The sequence below is a fragment of the Bactrocera neohumeralis genome, chromosome 5 (assembly GCF_024586455.1).
Source record: "Bactrocera neohumeralis isolate Rockhampton chromosome 5, APGP_CSIRO_Bneo_wtdbg2-racon-allhic-juicebox.fasta_v2, whole genome shotgun sequence".
In the NCBI taxonomy this organism is placed as follows: Eukaryota; Metazoa; Arthropoda; class Insecta; order Diptera; family Tephritidae; genus Bactrocera; species Bactrocera neohumeralis.
Genome location: NC_065922.1, coordinates 41,934,450 through 41,953,474, shown reverse-complemented (window position 1 = coordinate 41,953,474; position 19,025 = coordinate 41,934,450). Strand labels below are relative to the sequence as shown.

The 19,025-nt window shown below is 39.1% G+C and overlaps 3 protein-coding genes across 3 annotated transcripts in view; all 3 read right to left on the bottom strand.

Annotated features, from left to right (window-relative positions):
• Positions 1 to 19,025, bottom strand: part of LOC126759960 (uncharacterized) — a 410,786-nt gene that overhangs the window by 43,113 nt on the left and 348,648 nt on the right. The gene's annotated exons all lie outside the window — the stretch shown is intronic.
• On the bottom strand, positions 1,939 to 4,365 carry LOC126759973 (glutathione hydrolase 1 proenzyme). Its single transcript, XM_050475270.1, has 4 exons — positions 4,065 to 4,365; positions 3,148 to 3,994; positions 2,885 to 3,081; positions 1,939 to 2,814 (listed from the first exon to the last, which is right to left on the bottom strand). Exons 1-4 carry the CDS (start codon positions 4,274 to 4,276, stop codon positions 2,310 to 2,312), a joined length of 1,761 nt encoding a protein of 586 aa, XP_050331227.1. The 5' UTR covers positions 4,277 to 4,365; the 3' UTR covers positions 1,939 to 2,309.
• LOC126759997 (scoloptoxin SSD14) overlaps positions 8,349 to 19,025 on the bottom strand; it is a 45,580-nt gene continuing 34,903 nt past the window's right edge. The window contains exons 2-9 of the mRNA XM_050475313.1: positions 18,873 to 19,022; positions 14,486 to 14,589; positions 13,652 to 14,168; positions 10,518 to 10,931; positions 9,973 to 10,453; positions 9,559 to 9,722; positions 9,136 to 9,493; positions 8,349 to 9,077 (exon numbers count right to left, since the gene is read on the bottom strand). Coding sequence (XP_050331270.1) covers positions 8,931 to 9,077; positions 9,136 to 9,493; positions 9,559 to 9,722; positions 9,973 to 10,453; positions 10,518 to 10,931; positions 13,652 to 14,168; positions 14,486 to 14,589; positions 18,873 to 19,022 — 2,335 coding nt within the window. The 3' untranslated portion in view covers positions 8,349 to 8,930. The remainder of the gene's footprint in view (positions 9,078 to 9,135; positions 9,494 to 9,558; positions 9,723 to 9,972; positions 10,454 to 10,517; positions 10,932 to 13,651; positions 14,169 to 14,485; positions 14,590 to 18,872; positions 19,023 to 19,025) is intronic.

Below are 19,025 nucleotides of genomic sequence, written 5' to 3'. Positions count from 1 at the left end.
AGCAACGCCAAAAGCTCCGTCAGAATCGGGAAGGACCTCTCCGAGCAGTTCGATACCAAGCGAGGTTTAGAACAAGGAGACTCTCTATCGTGTGATTTCTCAATCTATTTGCTGGAGAAAATAATACGAGCTGCAGAGCTAAATAGAGAAGGTCCAATCTTCTACACAGGTGGCACACCCATACATATTCCAATAGTATTGCTTGAAAATTGAAGATAACAGTATTTTAGGAACGGGACAAATGTTAGCGAAATTGCCCGTTGCCTTAAAAACTCCCGGAAAAAACGCTCTCAAAAATAATCGTAAGAATAAAAAATTTGCAAATAAAAAGAGATCTAGACGCAAAAAGACACAAGAAGAGAAAATTCCCTCAAATTCCTCACAAATACGAAAACGAGGAATATGGCGAAAACATTGTCAGTAGGACTGTTAGACAGCGACTTTTGGTAAAGAAGCTTCGGTGATGCCATAGTTTAAAAAAACTAAAAATTAGACACAATAATCGAAAGGCGCGATTGGAATTTGTAAAGATGCATATGGCTTCTCCTCTTTCTTATTCGGAATTCTGTAGTTCGAAGCGTAAGTTGAATTTAGATAACTTACAAGGGTCTGATGGAAGAACTTATGTGCCATGCCCCCCAAATAAAGAATTGGACCCAAAGTATACAAGGAACACGGTTAAGTTCGGCCGGCGAAATGTTACGGTATGGGGTTGCTTTACGAAGCATGGTGTTGGTCCTATAGTGCACATAAAGCTAGCTAGATTCTGCAGCATACCAAAACTTGCTTGAAAACCATCTCGTACCCTTTTTGGAAGACTTACCGTTATCTGTATATACCTCTGCAGTTTTTTAACAGGACAATGCGCCCTGCCATAAGTCAAGGTCTGTGATTCAGTGGCTTCAAAATCAGTCGATTCCATTACTGAATTAGCCTACCTTAAGCTTCCATTATGTTTTTGTCTTGAGGACAGGATGGAATATCTGCTGTCATCAAACAGTCATCGCATTCACGACATCATGACAGTCATAACTTTTCGTCTATCTTACAACCAGCATCAACACCAACAACAATATCAACCTTGAAAGCCAACACAGAATAACTCTTGCCAACAGGTGCTACTTTGGACTGAGTATGCAATTGAAAAGTATAGTTCTTTCTCTACAAACAAAGACCAAACTCTATAAGTCCCTCATTAGTCCAGTCCTGCTATTTGGTCCGGAGGCATGGACGAGTGCAATTGAGAAGTAAAGTCCTCCCTCGACGAACAAAGACCAAACTCTTCAAGTCCCTCATTGTTCCCGTCCTGTTATATGGTGCGGAGGAATGGAGTGTTCGAGTGTGCGGAAAATGTTTGTTCCTTTGCGCAGTATAGACGGCAAATATCGCATGTCGATGGAACGATGAGCTGTACGAGATATACGGCGATATTGACATAGTTCAGCGATTCAGACAGCGGCTGCGCTAACTAGGTCATGTTGTCCGGATGGAAGAGAACATTTCAGTTTTGCAGGATTTCGGTTCAGTACCTGCCGGTGGAAGCAGATGAAGAGGAAGACCTTCACTTCGTTGGTGAGATCATGTGAAGAAAGACCTGGCTGCACTTGGAATCTCGAATTGGCGCCGAATAGTGAAAAAAAAAGGATTGGCGCGCTGTTGTTAACTTGGTGTCTACTCCAGTAAAGAAGAAAGAAGAAAAAGAATCTAGATAGATGAAAGATATAATTATATATACATATATGACAAGTCGAGTTGAATTCCCAAGTAACAATTGTCATACCGAGATGTTGAAAATGTCAAATGTGTGTTAATCAGACCATAAATAGAAGTTTCGGTAATACTTGTACTATGGAATCTATCGATTCTATTGTATCGGTGTTATAAACTAAGAACATTTAGACTGATTTGAAATAACAGGTTTGATTGAAACTTGTTACATTCTGATATTTTTGTCGCAGACTATAATTTATTTGAGATTAGATCTTGTTTAAATTTTATGGAGGGTTTTTAGTATTCGGCACTGTATTTGAGCTTGAAATCAGTAATATATTATATTTGTATAATTTACGATATTTAAATAAAGTAGCGCAATAAATTTCAACAAGTCACTAAGTATTATTTTATCATATAATTTGGATAAGGAAATATTATTATACTATAGTACTCTCATTTCATATTTATCATATTTATTTTCTAAACACGATTTTGTTTATAAGCGTAATACTTTCTATTTTTACGATTTTGTCCTTCAATATTATCACATTTTATCGATATTAAACTGTAGAGCTCACATTCGAAGTTCTTCGTTCTTAGAAACCGCGAACATCGCCTTCTTTACGATAGTCGGCATTACCAAAAATTTGGCCCTTAACCCTTTCAATGCCACAAACGGCCGAACCACGCTCCCGATAACGTTTCGTTCGGTGCCCCTTGGCTTCCAAAGCCTTAACCACATTTTGCAAGATCCCATACTCATATTCAAGTATATTCGGTTCTAGTTGATGATGAAAACGAGGTGCGTCAATGGCCTGTTTAATATTCTGCTCCAGCCAGAGTATGCGAACCAAAATATGTACCAAAACCGATATTATTTTTGTGCCACCGGCGGCGCCCGTCACCAAACGCACTACGCCATGCTGATCGGTGACAATAATGGGACTCATTGAAGACATCGGCGAAGCACCGGGTTTAATGCGATTCTTATGCGGCATATTCGGTAAATCGAAGTAATTTTGAAGGCCTTCGATGGTGAAGTCCGACATGGCGTTATTGAAAAGAACACCAGTGCGTGCGCCCATCTTGCCACTGCCAAAACTATGTTAGGTTGTGTTAGTTTTTTTTTGGAATTCTTAAATTTAATTCAGTTATAGTGGCGCTAACTTACTAAAAGTTAATGGAACTTGTTGCGGCGACGGCATCACCATTCGGAGCCATAACCGATATATGTGCTGTTCCATGCTCTACACGTGTAACAAGAGATTCACTGGCACCATAACTTGTAGCATCCCTGAAAGTGCGCTCTTCGTCTATCAGATAAGCCAAATGACGTGCATATGAGGAGTTTGTAAGATTTGTCAGCTCCTGCGAAATACGGAGAAGCAATATACATGTGACAACTACTCAAATGAACAACAATAACTTTCGTACCTCTTCTTGGTCCTCTACATCCAGATTCCAACGTTGGACGAAACCAAATTTCAACGCCTCAACTATATGATGCATCCCGCTGGCATCAATGTCACTTTCCTTAGCGAACTTCTTACTAAATTTCTGCAAAATCTTCATCACAAAACCCACGACATAACCACTACCGGGCGGTGGTGTGAAATGTAGCGTATACGGACCTAATGTAACATTGGGTGAGAATGTCAGCTCTGCCGTCAGATTGCTCAGGTCCACTTCACTGATGGGACTACCTATATCGTGCAAATCTTTCACTACTTTTTCCATCAGATAGCCATTATAAAAGTCACTGGGCCCGTCACGCGCCAGCGCTTCATAGGTGCGACAAAGGACATCCGGTGGATGTACGTGCGCGCCCGTCCTATAAACTTGCCCTGTTTCCGGGTCTACGAACATTTTGCGCAAAACTTCATTTTCCTTAAGCAGTTTGCCATTGATATACACGGAATCCCGCTGGTGTTTAGTGAGTGTGTAGCCTTGGCGGCAGAGCCTTGTTGTCGGTTCCACCAGTTGCCGCCAGGGTAACTTTCCAAAATGTTGATGGGCCACCGCATAGCCGGCAACTTCAGCAGGCACTGCAATACCCAAAGCGGACTGGAAAATTGTGCTTACATTTCCCTCCGGCAATCGGAAGTCTAGTGGTGCGCGTTCTCTGCTCAGTATGCTGTAGCCTCGCTGTTCGCTGCTTGAGTAAATATTGATGAGTACACCGCCACCGAGCCCCATGCTCTGCATAGCAAGCAGTCCATTGCAGAAGAGCGTCGCGATGGCGGCGTCAACTGCGCTGCCACCCGACTTTTGCATGACATCTCTGTATTGGAAAATTATTTAAACACTTACTACATACATACACATATATTTATGGGAGCACGTGAAATCACCTGCCAATTCTACTGCAGACATCGCTGTCAGAGCAGACCGCCCCATTTTCAAACACGTGTAGCGGTGAGAATGAGGGTGGCTGCGGCGTTTCCGGATTCGGCGGTCGCAATAATTGGCTATTTTGCAGCGAAGAATTCCTTTGCTTAGAGAGTTTGTAGAATAAAAATACTACAGCGCTTAGCACAATTACACCGCCGTGTATTAAATTCATCACTACAACGTGATATCGAAAAGGTTGCGCAATAACTCAACAAATACTTTCTAGCAATATTTACTTTATGGCCGTTTAATGAGCGGCAAATGTCAAGTTTCGGAAAACGTCCTGACATCTAGGACATGCGCATTGCCCAACGCTTTTCTTCATCAAAGCCAAACTGCTGGTCATGTTAGAAATCGATAAAAAGGATTCTTTGTCTTAATGACATCAAACGATCCATTCAATATTCACTGTTATCTACAAAATTTTAAACAAAAAAAGGTCCTAAGTTATACAAGCAAAGAACTTATTACACTTTTTCCTGAAGAAAATACTACCCTTTCCTTATCTTGATTGCCCTAGAGGTGTTCTTGGTTACTCAGATTTTTATCTGGAAGGAAATCTGAAATTTTGCCTTTGGATTTGTGAATCAAGCGTGTTGAAACACAGTCTTGAAGATATTATTCATTTTTTCCTTTAATGCTTTTGGGCAAGTGGAAGATGAAATTATGTACTGCATAAAGTCATTTGGAACAATATTCTAACGGAATTTATTTGGCCAAGGAATTGTATAGACAATTTTATGCATTTTTAGACTAAATGGTTATATATATATTCGATTCCATTATAAAGCCTTAAAAGTTTCTCGTATTCTTTACATGAGGCCTAGAAAATATAAAACATTCATACAAATGAAAATTGCAAACATATTGAATATGGCCCAAAAAAATTATGTTTAAGGCCTTAAAATTTTCGAAAAAAAGTTAAAAAAAGGCACAAGAAGTTACTACGGAAGTCGATAAAAATATTGCAAGATTGTCGATGCGCGATTTCCAGTATTCCGTTTAAGGAGAAAAATCTCTTTGGCACATTGTCTCAAAAGGTGCCAATGCTGAGAACAGGGCATAGATGCAATCGTATTCAGTTTCCAAAACGAAACATTAATTAGGGTGGAGCTTAAATAAGGACGGTTCAACATTCTAAGGTCTGAATGCAAAATTAATGTGATAGAAATGATGGTTGGACATGAGTCCGACGTCCAGAAAACAAAGAGATGTGCGTCCGCTACCCGACTGGTTATCATATTGTGGTGTGAGACCTATTTTTTGCATATTAGAATACATGCACCGCCATATATACGTTATAATTTTAGATAAGCTCATACTCCCATATGCTGAATGGAATTCGCCTATCATTTTGGCAATTCCAACAAGAGAGCGATGCGAAAAATACTTCGGGTCTTGCAAAAAATAGTTTTCAGATCACGGTATTAGCGTTATGGCTTGTCCAGCGCAATCATCAGATCTGAATCCAAGCGAAAGCTTATGGGGAATTGTTAAGAAAAATATTGGACCCGTTAAAGTGATAAATAAGGCGGAACTCTGAGAGAAGGTGCAGGTGAAGTCTGGTATTCTGTTCCACAGTATTGTATTAGACAATAAAGGGTACGCTACAAAGTACTAATAATTTTTTCTTTTAGTTCTCTTTAATTTTTTTATGTAAGATATTATGATTCTATTTCTTTCACCTCCGAATTTTTCAAATATGTATTTAAACTTTGTTTTTGTAATATTTATGAATTGTTGTTTCCCATATTTTTACTGCTGCGGATAGCACTGGACATGAAGTAAAAAATAAAAATGTACATATTTTAGTTGAATTTAAATTATATTCATATTTTTTTAAGAACGGAAAATTAGTACCATGGATGATTTTATTGTCCCTAACTGTATAGACCATTTTCATTTGGAAAATGCAAAAGAACAGCTGGTACGACGAGAAGTGCCGTGTCGCAGTGGAGAGAAAACAGACTGCCTACCTCGCACCGTTACGATCAATCACAACACGTGCGGGATGGGATAGATACAGAGAGTTGAAGAGGGTAGCGAGACGCATTTGCAGACAGAAAGAGAGAGGCCGAAATGCGTGAGTATGAAGAGCTTTACAAGCTGGCCAACAAGAGTAATGCTGGAAAATTCTACGAAAAGATGCGGCGACTAACAGAAGGTTTTAAGACCGGAGCATACTCTTGTAGACCCTAAGGAGGTGACCTATGCCCAGGTAACCGATGCCCAGGGCATACTAAAATTGTGGAGGGATCACTTTTCCAGCCTGCTGAATGACGATGGAGCAGACGTTTCATTGCCAGACCATGAAGAAATTGAAATAGCAATCATCCGTCTGAAGAACAGCAAAGCGGCCGGGGCCGATGGATTGGCGACCGAACTATTCAAACACGGCGGCGAAGAACTGATAAGGAGCATTCATCAGCTTCTTTGTTAAATATGTTCGGATGAAAGTGGAATTTAAGTGTGCTCTGCCCAATCCACAAAAAGGGAGACCCCACAATCTGCGACAACTCCTCAACATCGCGTTTAAGGTTCTATCGAGCGTGTTGTGTGAAAGATTAAAGCCCACCATCAACAAACGTACGTTGGGCCGTATCAGTGTGGCTTTAGACATGGCAAATCAACAATTGACCAGATATTCACCATGCGCCAAATCTTGGAAAAGACCAGTGAAAGGAGAATCGACATACACCACCTCTTCGTCGATTTCAAAGCATCTTTCGACAGCACGAAAAGGAGCTGCCTTTATGCCGCGATATCTGAATTTGGTATCCTCGCAAAACTAATACGGCTGTGTAAACTGACGTTGAGCAACACCAAAAGCTCCGTCAGGATCGGGAAGGACCTCTCCGAGCCGTTCGATACCAAAAGAGATTTCAGACAAGGCGACTCTCTTCCGTGTGACTTCTTCAACCTTCTTCTGGAGGAAGTAATTCGAGCTGCAGAACTAAACCGAGAAGGTACAATTTTCTATAAGAGTGTACAGCTGCTAGCGTATGCTAATGATATTGACATCATTGATCCCGCCGTTACTGCCTTCTCCAGAATGGATAGGTCAGCGAAGCAAATGGGTCTGGTGGTGAACGAGGGCAAGACGAAATATCTCCTGTCATCAAAGTCGTCGCACTCGCGACTTGGCACCCACGTCACTATTGACAGTCATAACTTTGAAGTTCTAGATAATTTCGTCTACTTAGGAACCACCAAAAATGTGGTTTCCAGCCTAGAAATTCAACGCAGGATATCTCTTGCCAAGAGGTGCTACTTCGGGCTGAGTAGGCAATTGAGAAGTAAAATCCTCTCCCGACGAACAAAAACAAAACTCTGTAAATCACTCATTATTCCGTCCTGCTATATGGTGCAAATGCATGGACGATGACGGTACTACGTCGAATACTCTCAGCGCTGGAGTGTTTTCATCCATTCGGACGGCACGACCTGGCCAACGTAGCCGCTGTCTTTTAATTCGCTGAACTATGTCAGTGTCGTCGTATATCTCGTACAGCTCATCGTTCCATCGACTGCGGTATTCGCCATTGGTTCGCCACTGGTGACACCGTTACTGTCCATGCAGAGTGGTATAGATCAATGATAACCAACACTTTATGGATGCAATTGGAAAAAGTTGATTTTGGTAACATCTGGTTCCAACAAGACGGCGTTACTTGCCACACAGCACGTGCAACAACCGAATTATTGCGAAAAAAGTTTGGAGATTCGACTATTTCAAGAAATTGTGACTTTGAATGGTCTCCAAGAAGTTGTGATTAATTACCATTAGACTACTTCTTGTGGGGTTGTTTGAAGTCATTGGTCTTTAGCAATAAATCAGACTCTCTTCGAGCTTTAGAAGTCAATATTGAACGTGCTATTCATGACATACAATTTGATTTAGTGGAAAAAGTATTCGAAAATTGGGTGCATCGAATTTGTTCTTGCAAAAGAAGTCGTGGAGGCCATTTGAATGATGTTTTATTCACATTTAATATAAAACAGTTGCAGTTTCTTAACAATTTGTGTGTTTTTTAAAGAAAACATATCACTCTTATTGGAAAACTTTGTATAATCACACGATGTTAATCAAGTACGACCATAAACCATTTCCTTCCAACTCACGTTTTAATCACCCTTACAATTTATTTATGCCTCAAAGAAAATTCGCTTGCAGATCTTGATCTCGTTCTCCTTTTTTACTATTATCAATTTATAAAATATTTTTGATTATAAATTTGTAGAAGTTAAAGCTTTTCGTCTATTTATTTTATTAAAGTTTTTTGAAAACAATGCATTTTACAAGGTGGCTTACAGCAATACTGCTTCAATATCTAGATAAATACGCTTTCCTGCATTGATTAGCTTTATTTGTGTTTTAAATTCAGCAATATCTCGGTAATCGTGTATATAGTATGTAATAGATTGGTATGTATTTAGGTATGTATGCACATGATATGAAATAATGCTAAGAATAATACTTAAAAAAATACAAATTACAAATACAAATCCAATACTACAATGTACAAAGTGTCCAAAATGTTTAGAGCTCGGATTGGAGTAATCGAGTGCTAATCTTTCTTGTTTTTGTTATGTTTTTGTATAAGAATTACCTACTGCAATTATGCCTACATATATTTATATGCAAATCTTAAAATATACAGCTTAAAAATGGCTGCCGCGATTGTTTCGAATTTTGCAGTTCGTGTTTGTGTAAACTTGTTTCATTGACTCGGTTGTAGATAATAAATAATCTCGTATCTTTTTTTTTATTTTGGACTTAGCGCACACTTATGCTAAAAAACCGTTGAGGATTAACGGTGGTGGTCTCAAAAGCCAGCGACGCCGCCCCGTTTTCGGTAGTCCGCGTTCGCATATATCGCGGTATCATTTTGTGCGATGGCGCACACAACGGAACCAATATCCTTGAATGGTTTTAACTCATGTCCTTTGTTCTTTAGCAGCGTTAAGATCTCCTGCGAATATTTTACAGTCAATTATTATTATATTTAACCTTTACCTAATGCCACTTACTTCGCTAAATCGGCCAAATTCGTATTGCAACACATTGGGCACGAGTTGATGATGGATGCGCGGCGCGTCAATAGCTGATTTTATATCCTGTCCAAACCACAAATAGCGCGCCGCCACCTCAGTAACACCCGATATGATTTTCGAGCCGCCAGCAGCGCTGAACGCTAAACGCACGTTACCTTTACGATCGGCCAAAATCATTGGCGACATCGAAGACATGGGCCGCTTGCGGGCATCAATAAAATTGCTCGGTGCCGCCGGCAAACCAAAATTATTAGATGTGCCTTCCACAGAGAAATCATTCATGGCGCTGTTAAACACGATACCGGTACGTCGCCCCGCCTGACTGGCACCAAAACTGGAAGCAAATTAGAAAGAAACTACTCAAAAAATCTTCGTTGAGTTGTACTCAATAATACTGACTATTCGTTAACGGAACTTGTCACCGAGACTGCATCTCCGTTGGGCGCCAGAACGACTGTAGGAGAGGTGCCTGCATCATCTTCGCCCATAAATTGTGCGCCATAATCAAAGACCGCTTTGTGTACTTTGTCATCGTTTATCTTTTCGCGTATGCTCATTCCGTACTCAAAAAAATATTAGGGTCAAAAAATTTGCGGTATTTGGGAGGTACGGCATATTTTACAGCTCAAGCCGCCAATAAAACCAGCTGTTGAGCCTGGTGTAGAGGTGGTCGAAGATGTCGAAAATTGCGATAAAAATTGGTCGAAAGAGAGTTACAGTTCATGAATGAGCAAAAAAATACTATATATACATACATATATACCTTGCAGGCATAATGCCGATTGTCTATCTCAGTGAAGTCACATGAGAAACAATATCGGCATTACCCGAGTAAGTACATACCTCACGAACATCATTGAAGCGCAAATCTCCCAGCTCCCATCGTTTTGCAAAACCATACTTTAATGCCTCTGCGAAGCGATGCAACGTCTTAGCTTCGTTTTCGGCGCCAACGAAATCAGCTTTAGTTAAATTAAAACCTTCCAATATGCTGAGAATATTGGCTACAACAGTGCCGCTACTAATTGGTGGCACCGCATAGAGTATATCATCGCCCAACTGCATTGTTATTGAACTGACCATGTCGGCGGAGTAGGATTCCAGATCGTACGCTGTCACTGTACTGCCCAGATCTTTGAGGTCTTCCACAACCAACTGCGCTAAGGTGCCATTATAGAAATCAAGTGGTCCATTTTCTGCTAGAAGCTCATAAGTTGAGCAAAGCACTTTTTGCGGTTTTATTTTGGTGCCGACGGGAAACAGCTGCCCAGTGGTGGCATTAACGAAAACATCGCTGCAAAATATAAGTATATGTAGGCATTAAAAAGGTTAGATATTTTTTCGCATTTGTTACTTACGTCAACACCGTGTTGTTCTTCATGTGATGCCAACGATAGTTTAAGGCGTTCCATTGATGATGTGTCAAATAGAAGCCTTCATGACACAATTTAACCGATGGTTCGACCAGCGTTTTCCATGGCAACTTGCCAAAACGTTCGTGCGCCCGATGATAGCCCATCAGTTCTCCAGGTACAGCAATGGAAAGACCACCATTCAACGACAGTTCCAGTTTGCCATCGAACATCTCTTGGAACGCTGCGAACGGCGCAACTTCGCGGGCGTCGATAGAGTAAGCGTGTTGCGTGTCCTTCAAAAATATGTTCATAAGCATGCCGCCGCCGATACCCATGCTATGCATAGTGAGTATTCCGTTACACAGTAATGTGGCGATAGCGGCATCCACAGCGCTACCCTTTTGATCGAGCATGTGACTATGCAAAGCACAAAAAGAGATCTTAGTGAGTGGGTCAAAGCGATAAAAGCAGCTGCATTTGCTTATAAACATATCTTATTATATGATATACTATATAATTACATGTTGCTACGTAGTATAATAATTTTGTTAACCTAACGGTTGTTTATATCACTTAAAACTAATCCCGAGAGATTTAGGGTTATATATACATATGTACATATATAAATGGATCAGAATGATGAGATAAGCTGAATTTCGAGTGACTCTCTGTGGAAGCTATAATTTCGGTACAAATTGAGATATCGTAATTAAACTTAGTACACGGGTTCCTTGGCAAAACAGAGAGTTCTTAGGTGTGAGTAATCGGACCACTGCCACTCCAACAAACGAGGTTAAACGAAAATCTATACAGTGCCAAAACTAAGCATTAAATTAAGACATAAAACTGCAGCTTGGCACATGGGATTGCTGTAGCAAGGAACACTTGTAGACTCAAATATTGAGAAAAAGAGCTTTTCTCGCCTACAGAGAGGTTTAATGCACATATTTCCTTAATTACTTAAAATACAATAATCAAATTCACTCAGAACAAATTTCTTAAGCTTCTTTACCGACACTGTACAAATGGATGAAATCGGAAATGAGGGGAGTGGGCGGACCCCTCATAACGGTTTTTTAACAAAACTACTAAAAGTACGACAAATCAATAAATAAATACGTGTAGACATTAAATTTGACATCGAGATAGTACGAGATGGCCTTATAGAAGCCAATGTCCAAATAAGGCAATGGATTCGGCACCGCCTTTAGGTAAAAACTCATATCTTGACCTACTCCACCGATATCTACCAAATTTGGTACGTAATATTATCTTGACATTCCTATGCACCAGCGCGAAAATGAGTGAAAACAGACTACAACCACGCCTACTTTCCATATAACATGGACGGAATTTTAAATTCCATCTTTCCAGTATGAAAATCAAGCACCAATCAATGTATCGGGATATTAGTATCTCAAAAAAGTATATTTCGAGTAACATAGTGAAAAGCACCAATTCAACATGGATATATCTCTTGTGCTAACTGCCGGTTCTACGACATGGAGCCGGAAACTACCGAGCACCTGTTGCTAGACTACACGGCAGTCTGTAAACGCAGGATAAAGGCCCTTGGATATGCAGATACATATGTATCTGAGTAGGGATCACATCGCCTCAGTAGCACCTATTAGGAACTGGAATTTATTACTGTGCTGGGCCTATGTGATTCGTTGTGACAACACGAAACTTTCTGTGAGGAGAGGGCACAATAACCGTTAAGACACAGTGCTTGCCTCAATTAATTTTTATTGTAACGGAGAGAAATGTGACTGCTTAGCTCAGAGAGACACACACACAAGATGTTAAAGGATGTAACTATTAAGGGATTAAGTAAACGTTCCGAAATAGTCGATAATAATTAATTGGTACGAGATTAAGTTATAATTCGGCTGAAGTACTAGGTACTACTAAATATAGTATCTATAGAAATGACATTTAGGTCCTGGAGGTAATATTAACGGACAGTCTAAAACGAATATGTATTCTTACGGAGAGCGCCGTATTTTGGCTAAGGCTGAGAGTGTGTGAGATGACAAACTATATACGTTAGAAAAATTTGTATTCAAAAACACTTGAAGTTGGTTGTTTTTACGCTTGAAGCGATTGAAAGCAGAGAAATTTTAGCTTCTCTGCATTTAAACTTCTGAGGAATGATAGAAGTGACGCAAACGCTTAACATAGATTTTCTACAAAGAAAAACTTGATTTCTCACTCAAAACTAAAGGGCTTATAAAATTGTTGAACCATTAAAAAATTAAAACAGCTACCAATTATAAAAGAGGCTAGATTTGTACGTATAACAATAAACATCACAAATTGTCAAATTATGGTACCTATTCAATTTTAAAAGAGCTAAAATACATCCAAAAAAGTTGCAAGTCTAAACTCTAGCAAACCTTGTTTCTATTATTCTCGACTCGTTGAGTGCCACTTCGTTGTCACGGTCTACTTTAGTACCGTGCTTAAGGAAGTTTCCATTAAAAAAATTCCATTGAAATTGTAACTTCGAACAGGCAAGGCTATTTTTTAAATGAGTATAATTCTGATAAAAATATTCAGCTGTAATATAACCAGTACCAGGTGCAGATGGTATCTCAAATTGGCGCGTTGTTGCCAACTCGGCTTTAACCGCGTAAGCATTGTCTATGCCAGTAACGAAAAAGAGGAGTACAACTTCACGGTAAATTCTTGAAAGGAGATGATACATAATGTTGGCTACCCACCTTCATAATTACATATATAAATTAAGCAACCAATTAATGTACTTTGCCCTGCCCTGCCCTGCCTCAATTTAAAATGGCTATGGCCATTTATAACCAAGCATATCACTTTCAGTAGCTCATTAAATGCTTAACTGATATTTCTTGTTGGCGAAAATAAAATTTTAAAAGCCTTCCTTTCACCAGGCGGTGCCACATTTTAAAATACATTTAATGGCCTACTTTTCGATAACGCTATCGGGTTGCATGCTCACAGCTCGTAACCGTTTCCTCTACGAGCAGAATATGCCTCAACTTTTCATCAAAACTGTCTATCAATGAGCTAAATATGCTATTTAATTTAGTTTTGAAATCAAGTAAGTTTTTGATCAATAAAGATTTGCTTCCTAAGTTGGCGTGGACTATGTCACTCACCTGCCAATTTCGCTGCAAACTTCTCGGTCCGAGCAAACAGCCGCCTGCTCATAAACGCCCAATTTCGATTCGAATTTGTCACTTATCAATGGCGGCGAGTCCTTAAGCACCAGCGCCTTTCTCGTCGGTTGCGCGGCGCTACTTTTTGCTGTTGTTGCGCCGGACGCAGCTGTGCTGGCGGTTGTTTGCGGTGTGCCGGGCGCAGTATCGACTGTTGTAGTTGTTGGTGCCGCGCCAGTTGTGGTGGCGGTGTATGTGTTAGTGGGCTGTGCCGCTGAGTCACCGAAACCAGCTGTGGCGATGGTGGCCGCCGTTGTGGTGGCAATAGCGGCTAATAGGCTGCCATTTCCTTCACTTGTTGAGTTCGACGCCAGCGCGCCATTTTTACTACTACTGCTGCTGCTGCTGCTGTCATCATCTGGCGAGAGAGAAGAATTATAGGTGGATGGAAGAGTGAAGGATGTATCATTGTTGATGCTTGTGTTGTTGCTTTGTGCATTTGACGTTTTAGACCAATCTGTTAAGTGAAGAGGGGTGGTGGAGTTGGTGGTGGTGGTGGTGGTGATGGTCGTGGCGGTGGTATATTTGTTTTGTAGGTGGTGTGCATTTATTTAGAACGAAAGAGTTGGGAGAATGAAAGAGAAAAAATATGCAATGCAAATTATCAGTAAATAAGGTTGGTGTTAATTTGTGTAGTGCAAATGCGCGAAGACATTACGTTTCTTTTAATCTTTAGCGCTCTTCAAATAGTCTACTATAATTTACATTAAGCGAAGTGAATCGAAATATAAACAAATGGTATGAACTAATTTCTCTCTTTGAGAGTGCACTTACCGCTAAAGCAGAGGCTGATGATAACGTAGGTGATGAGCGCTACACCGATGAAGCAGATGAGAACAATCGTCAGCTTTTTCATCCATTTCAGAATGTTCGCGCGCCTAAAAATATGCAACCACGGTTATTTAATGTGATTTTATAGCTACAATTATTCAATAAATTTATGTTTGGAGTATCGAAGGCAAGCTGAAAGCTATTTAAATTCGATATTCTGTATCTTTTCGAAATTGTTCGATTTCATATACATATGTATTTTTAAAAAGTTCTTCGTACATAGAAATTATATGCGAAAAACATATGTGACCTGGTCTACGAAAAGGGAGCTAACGTGCGAAAACTAGTTTTCTGGGAAACAGCTGTCTCATCTCATCTTCCATCCGAATCAACTAAAAAGTGAAAATTGATTTTTTGCAACCTAAGCCCCCTTTCCGTAGACCAGGTCACATATATTAATACAGAGCTTTTAAATTAAAAAATACTATTAGAATTTTAAAAATATTCAGTTATAAAATACAAAAAGGGGTTCAAGCAGAAACCCTAAACTATTTTTGTTCACAGCTATGGTCAATAGATGGTTTTAAAGTCGAAATATTGCCCACTTTCTAAACACACTTTTACCATAATCCTAAACATATATTAGCAATACTTATTTCATTCAAGTGTCTGGCATACCAATGCTCGGTTTCATTGAAAATTCACGTTTTGTTAGGAATCGCGCGCTTTGCTTAACTTATGGTCCACATAATCGGCCTACTGAGCGTACTAGGCAACACCATCACCCATCTTGAGACTCAGCATTCATTATTATATAATATTCGACCGAACGTCCAGCATGCAGTGAAGAAAATATAGCGGCCGTATCTGAGAGTGTACACGAAGACCATGCAGAGTCGATTCGGTGCCGTTCGCAGCAACTCGGACTGACGTATGGAATGACTTGGTGCATTTTACGTCGAGATATTAAATTGAAAGCATACAAAATATAGCTTGTGCAAAAACTGAAGCCGCTCGACTAGCGGCATTGCTCCGCTATGGTCTTTTGAAAAGTTCCAAGACGTTCCGACGATGTAAACTAGAAAAATTGCCGAAGAGCAACCAAACGAGGTATAAAAGCTGCCATTTCATTTATAAAAAAACAACGGTGTGATGCCGGTGAAAACGTAACCACCGATGGCGAACGTTATTGTGTAATGACAACCTACTATTTGATACCTGAAATTTAAGCTCGTGTTCTCAGCGACATTTGGTTTCAACAAAACGGCGCCACTTCCCACACATCGCATCAATCAATGGATTTATTGAGAGAATACTTCGGTGAGCAGATAATTTCACATTTAGGGCTGGTCGATTGGCCACCAAGATCGTGTGATATCACAATGTTGGACTTTTTCCTGTGGGAATATGTAAAGCCTGAAGTCTTTGCGGACAATCCTGTTTTGGTTCAGGCCTTGGAGCAACATATCACGAGTGTCATTCGCCACTTATTAGTCGAAATGCTCGAAAGAGTCATCGAAAATTGGACTCAACGATGGACTCAATATTTGAAAGACATAATCTTCAAAAACTAAATGTCAAAGAATGTTCTTTCGAATCATAATAAACTTTTCCCCATTAAATTTGAAGTTTCTGTGCTTTTCTTTAAAAAAGTAAGAAACCTCGAAATATATTATCCTTAACAATTGGCTCGGTCCCTAAGTAATTTCGTTTGATGACAAAAACCGATCTCATTTAATTTTTTCGCAGCCATCTTCACACTTAACCGCTTTACCGTTATATATTTAAGCAGGTGGTGTAGTAAGGTTTGTTTGTAAAAAAAATTTTTTTTTTTTCGATTTTGAGGACACACTACGCTCTAAAACGAGTCTTGAAGCCGATGTGAATGAAATAAAGTCGTTGGTCGATGTAAGTAGTCGAATAACAACTCGAAAGATTGCACATGAAACGTCTAGTATTAATCTCAAAGCTTAACATATGAGTTTCTCATGTTCTCACAGACCGCAATTTGCAGCAAAACAGTTAAACATTTGCGAATGTGATCTGTTTATCAAACGCCAAAGAAGTGATGCATTTTTGAAGTGCATTCTTACTGGCGACGAAAGCGGAGTTATTTGCAAGAAAGTTAACCGCAAGAGATTATGGTCCAAAAAGGATGAACCAGCTCAAACCACTTAGAAGGCCGACAGTCACCAAAAAAAAAGGTTATATTGTCAGTTTGATCGGTTTTCAAAAGGATCGTTTATTTTGAGCAACAATACCACGATTAATTCTGAAGTTTATTGTGAACAGCTTGACAAATCGAGTGACGAATTCAAACAGAAGAGACTAGAATTGATCATTAGAAAAAGCATAGTTTTCCACCAGGATAATGCGAGATCACATACAGTACTATTTTTTTGAACAAAACTTTTATTAGCGTGGAATCAAAAGGCATTGGAGCAAAGTTGATGACATGTAATTTTATAAAATGCACAATAAAAAAATGCTTAATTTATACTAAAAAATGAAATTTCTTAACTTTTAACTTTTTTTTATACTTCTTGACTCGATTTCACCAAACTAGGAGATCAAAGCAGTACTGTTCTGAAATTGACAATGATTAATTTGACGACAGTTGTCATTGAATTTGATTTGTCTGATTAAATTCTACAACATCTCCAGAATATTGTCCTAAATTTTCAAGTTGATTAGAGTAAACGTTTCGAAAATACAGCTTTGAAAAGTTGTGCGCTCGAGCCTAGTTAGGCTAAGTGCGCCGTCTTTAAAGGTGTTTTTCTCGAAAATGAGTTTTTGAAGTCGGTTGGCAAGATTTCTTGAGAACTACTCAGCCGATCGCCATGAAATTTTACACAGGTCTTTGAAATTCAATTGTTAAAGACTTGGATGAAGAACTTTTTTTCGATTACAACTATTTGAAAAAAAAATTTCTGCCAAAAATCCAGTTTTCAGTTTTTTCCAATGACCAAGTTCTAAGTTAAAGTTTTAACTAAAGCTCGTATTTTTTATTCTTTAGATGATTCTGTAAGGAGTTATCCTGGCAGCGCGGGCACATCTTTTTTCTGAGAGATCACCGGAAATGGCGTCGCAATGGCCAAGTTTTTTTAATAAATATTTTTTTCCCAAAAATTTCAGAATTTCTTTGTTAATAGTGTATATTTGTAACAAACGTTAACTTCGGTTGCACCGAAGCTAATATACCCTTCACAGGTGCATTTCTTTTAGTAACTATGTGTTTAGTTTATATGGAAGCTATATGCTATAGTAATCCGATCTGAACAATTTTTTCGGAGATTATATTATTACCTTAAGCAGTAATTCATGTCAAATTTCGTGAAGATACCACTTCAAAGAAGAAGGTTTTCCATACAAGAACTTGATTCCGAACGTTCAGTTTGTATGGCAGCTATATGTTCTAGTGGTCCGATATCGGCAGATTCTGACAAATGAGCAGCTTCTTGAAGAGAAAATAACGTTTGCAAAATTTCAAAACGATATCTTAACAACTGAGGGACTAGTTCGTATAAAAACAGACGGACGGACAGACAGACAGACGGACATGGCTAAATCGACTCAGCTCAACATACTGATCATTTATATATACACGGGGACTCTACGCTTCCTTCTGGGTGTTACAAACTTCGTGACAAACTTAATATAGCCTGTTCAGGGTATAAAAATTATAGTAAAATATTTAATTTTTTCTTAAGAAAAAAAATGTTGTAAAAAATGCTGTTTTTTACCCGAGGAAACAACTGCGACATTTAAGTTCTTATAATTTATCCATCTTCCATTATTTATGCAAATATTAATTTATCTTCTGATTATGGCTGGGATTAACTTTTCTCTGTACAAGGTCAATATAGGGCCTAGGTGAAGGTAATGTAATTCAAACTTTTGTGCCATCATAAGGGTTTGAATAATTGTGCAGTTAAAAAAACACCACTTTTTTACTTTTGTACGTGACTGTACCAAAACCAAGCTTAATGATGCTCATAGAAATGTATGCCCTTGTCATCAAATAATTTATGCTTACACATTATTACGATATCAGAACTAAAGCAATCATTACTAATTGCTGAATCATTACAATATTTCGATTTATATCTTTTTGACACATTTATTTTTGGCATGTTTAGCTTATGTGTATTTAAATTGCTCGGCTCACACAGCGGCGCTGCTGTACACAAGTGCCGCTAGAGCATTGCTTTAACTTGTTGATGGATTTATCTTGATGCTTTTGTTTTTATCATAATTACAATCACAATTACAAACACAACTGCAGTTATAATGAAGTCATTAGCAGCTTGTTGAACATTTTGCATATCCGCTAATTTGATTATTAATTTGCGTTTTTCTTACTTTTTGAGCTTATACATTTTGCACTTACATTTGCTCGCGTCTCGCCTCCTCCGCCGCCGCCGTATCACTGGTGAATTCACCACCATTTTTCTCCTCATCATCCAAGCCGCTGGCAGATTTCAGTGGAATTTTGTTGAGCGCATCTTCATTGGAGTGTACCATCTTTAATCCATCAGTTCTG

Bases quoted from the DNA above. Each gene is read 5' to 3' on its own strand.
- LOC126759973 (XM_050475270.1), bottom strand. From the start codon at position 4,276: ATGAATTTAATACACGGCGGTGTAATTGTGCTAAGCGCTGTAGTATTT. The intron at 3,995-4,064 runs GTGATTTCACGT...TTTCCAATACAG, and splicing joins GTCTGCAGTAGAATTGGCAG to AGATGTCATGCAAAAGTCGG. The intron at 3,082-3,147 runs GTACGAAAGTTA...CGTATTTCGCAG, and splicing joins ATGTAGAGGACCAAGAAGAG to GAGCTGACAAATCTTACAAA.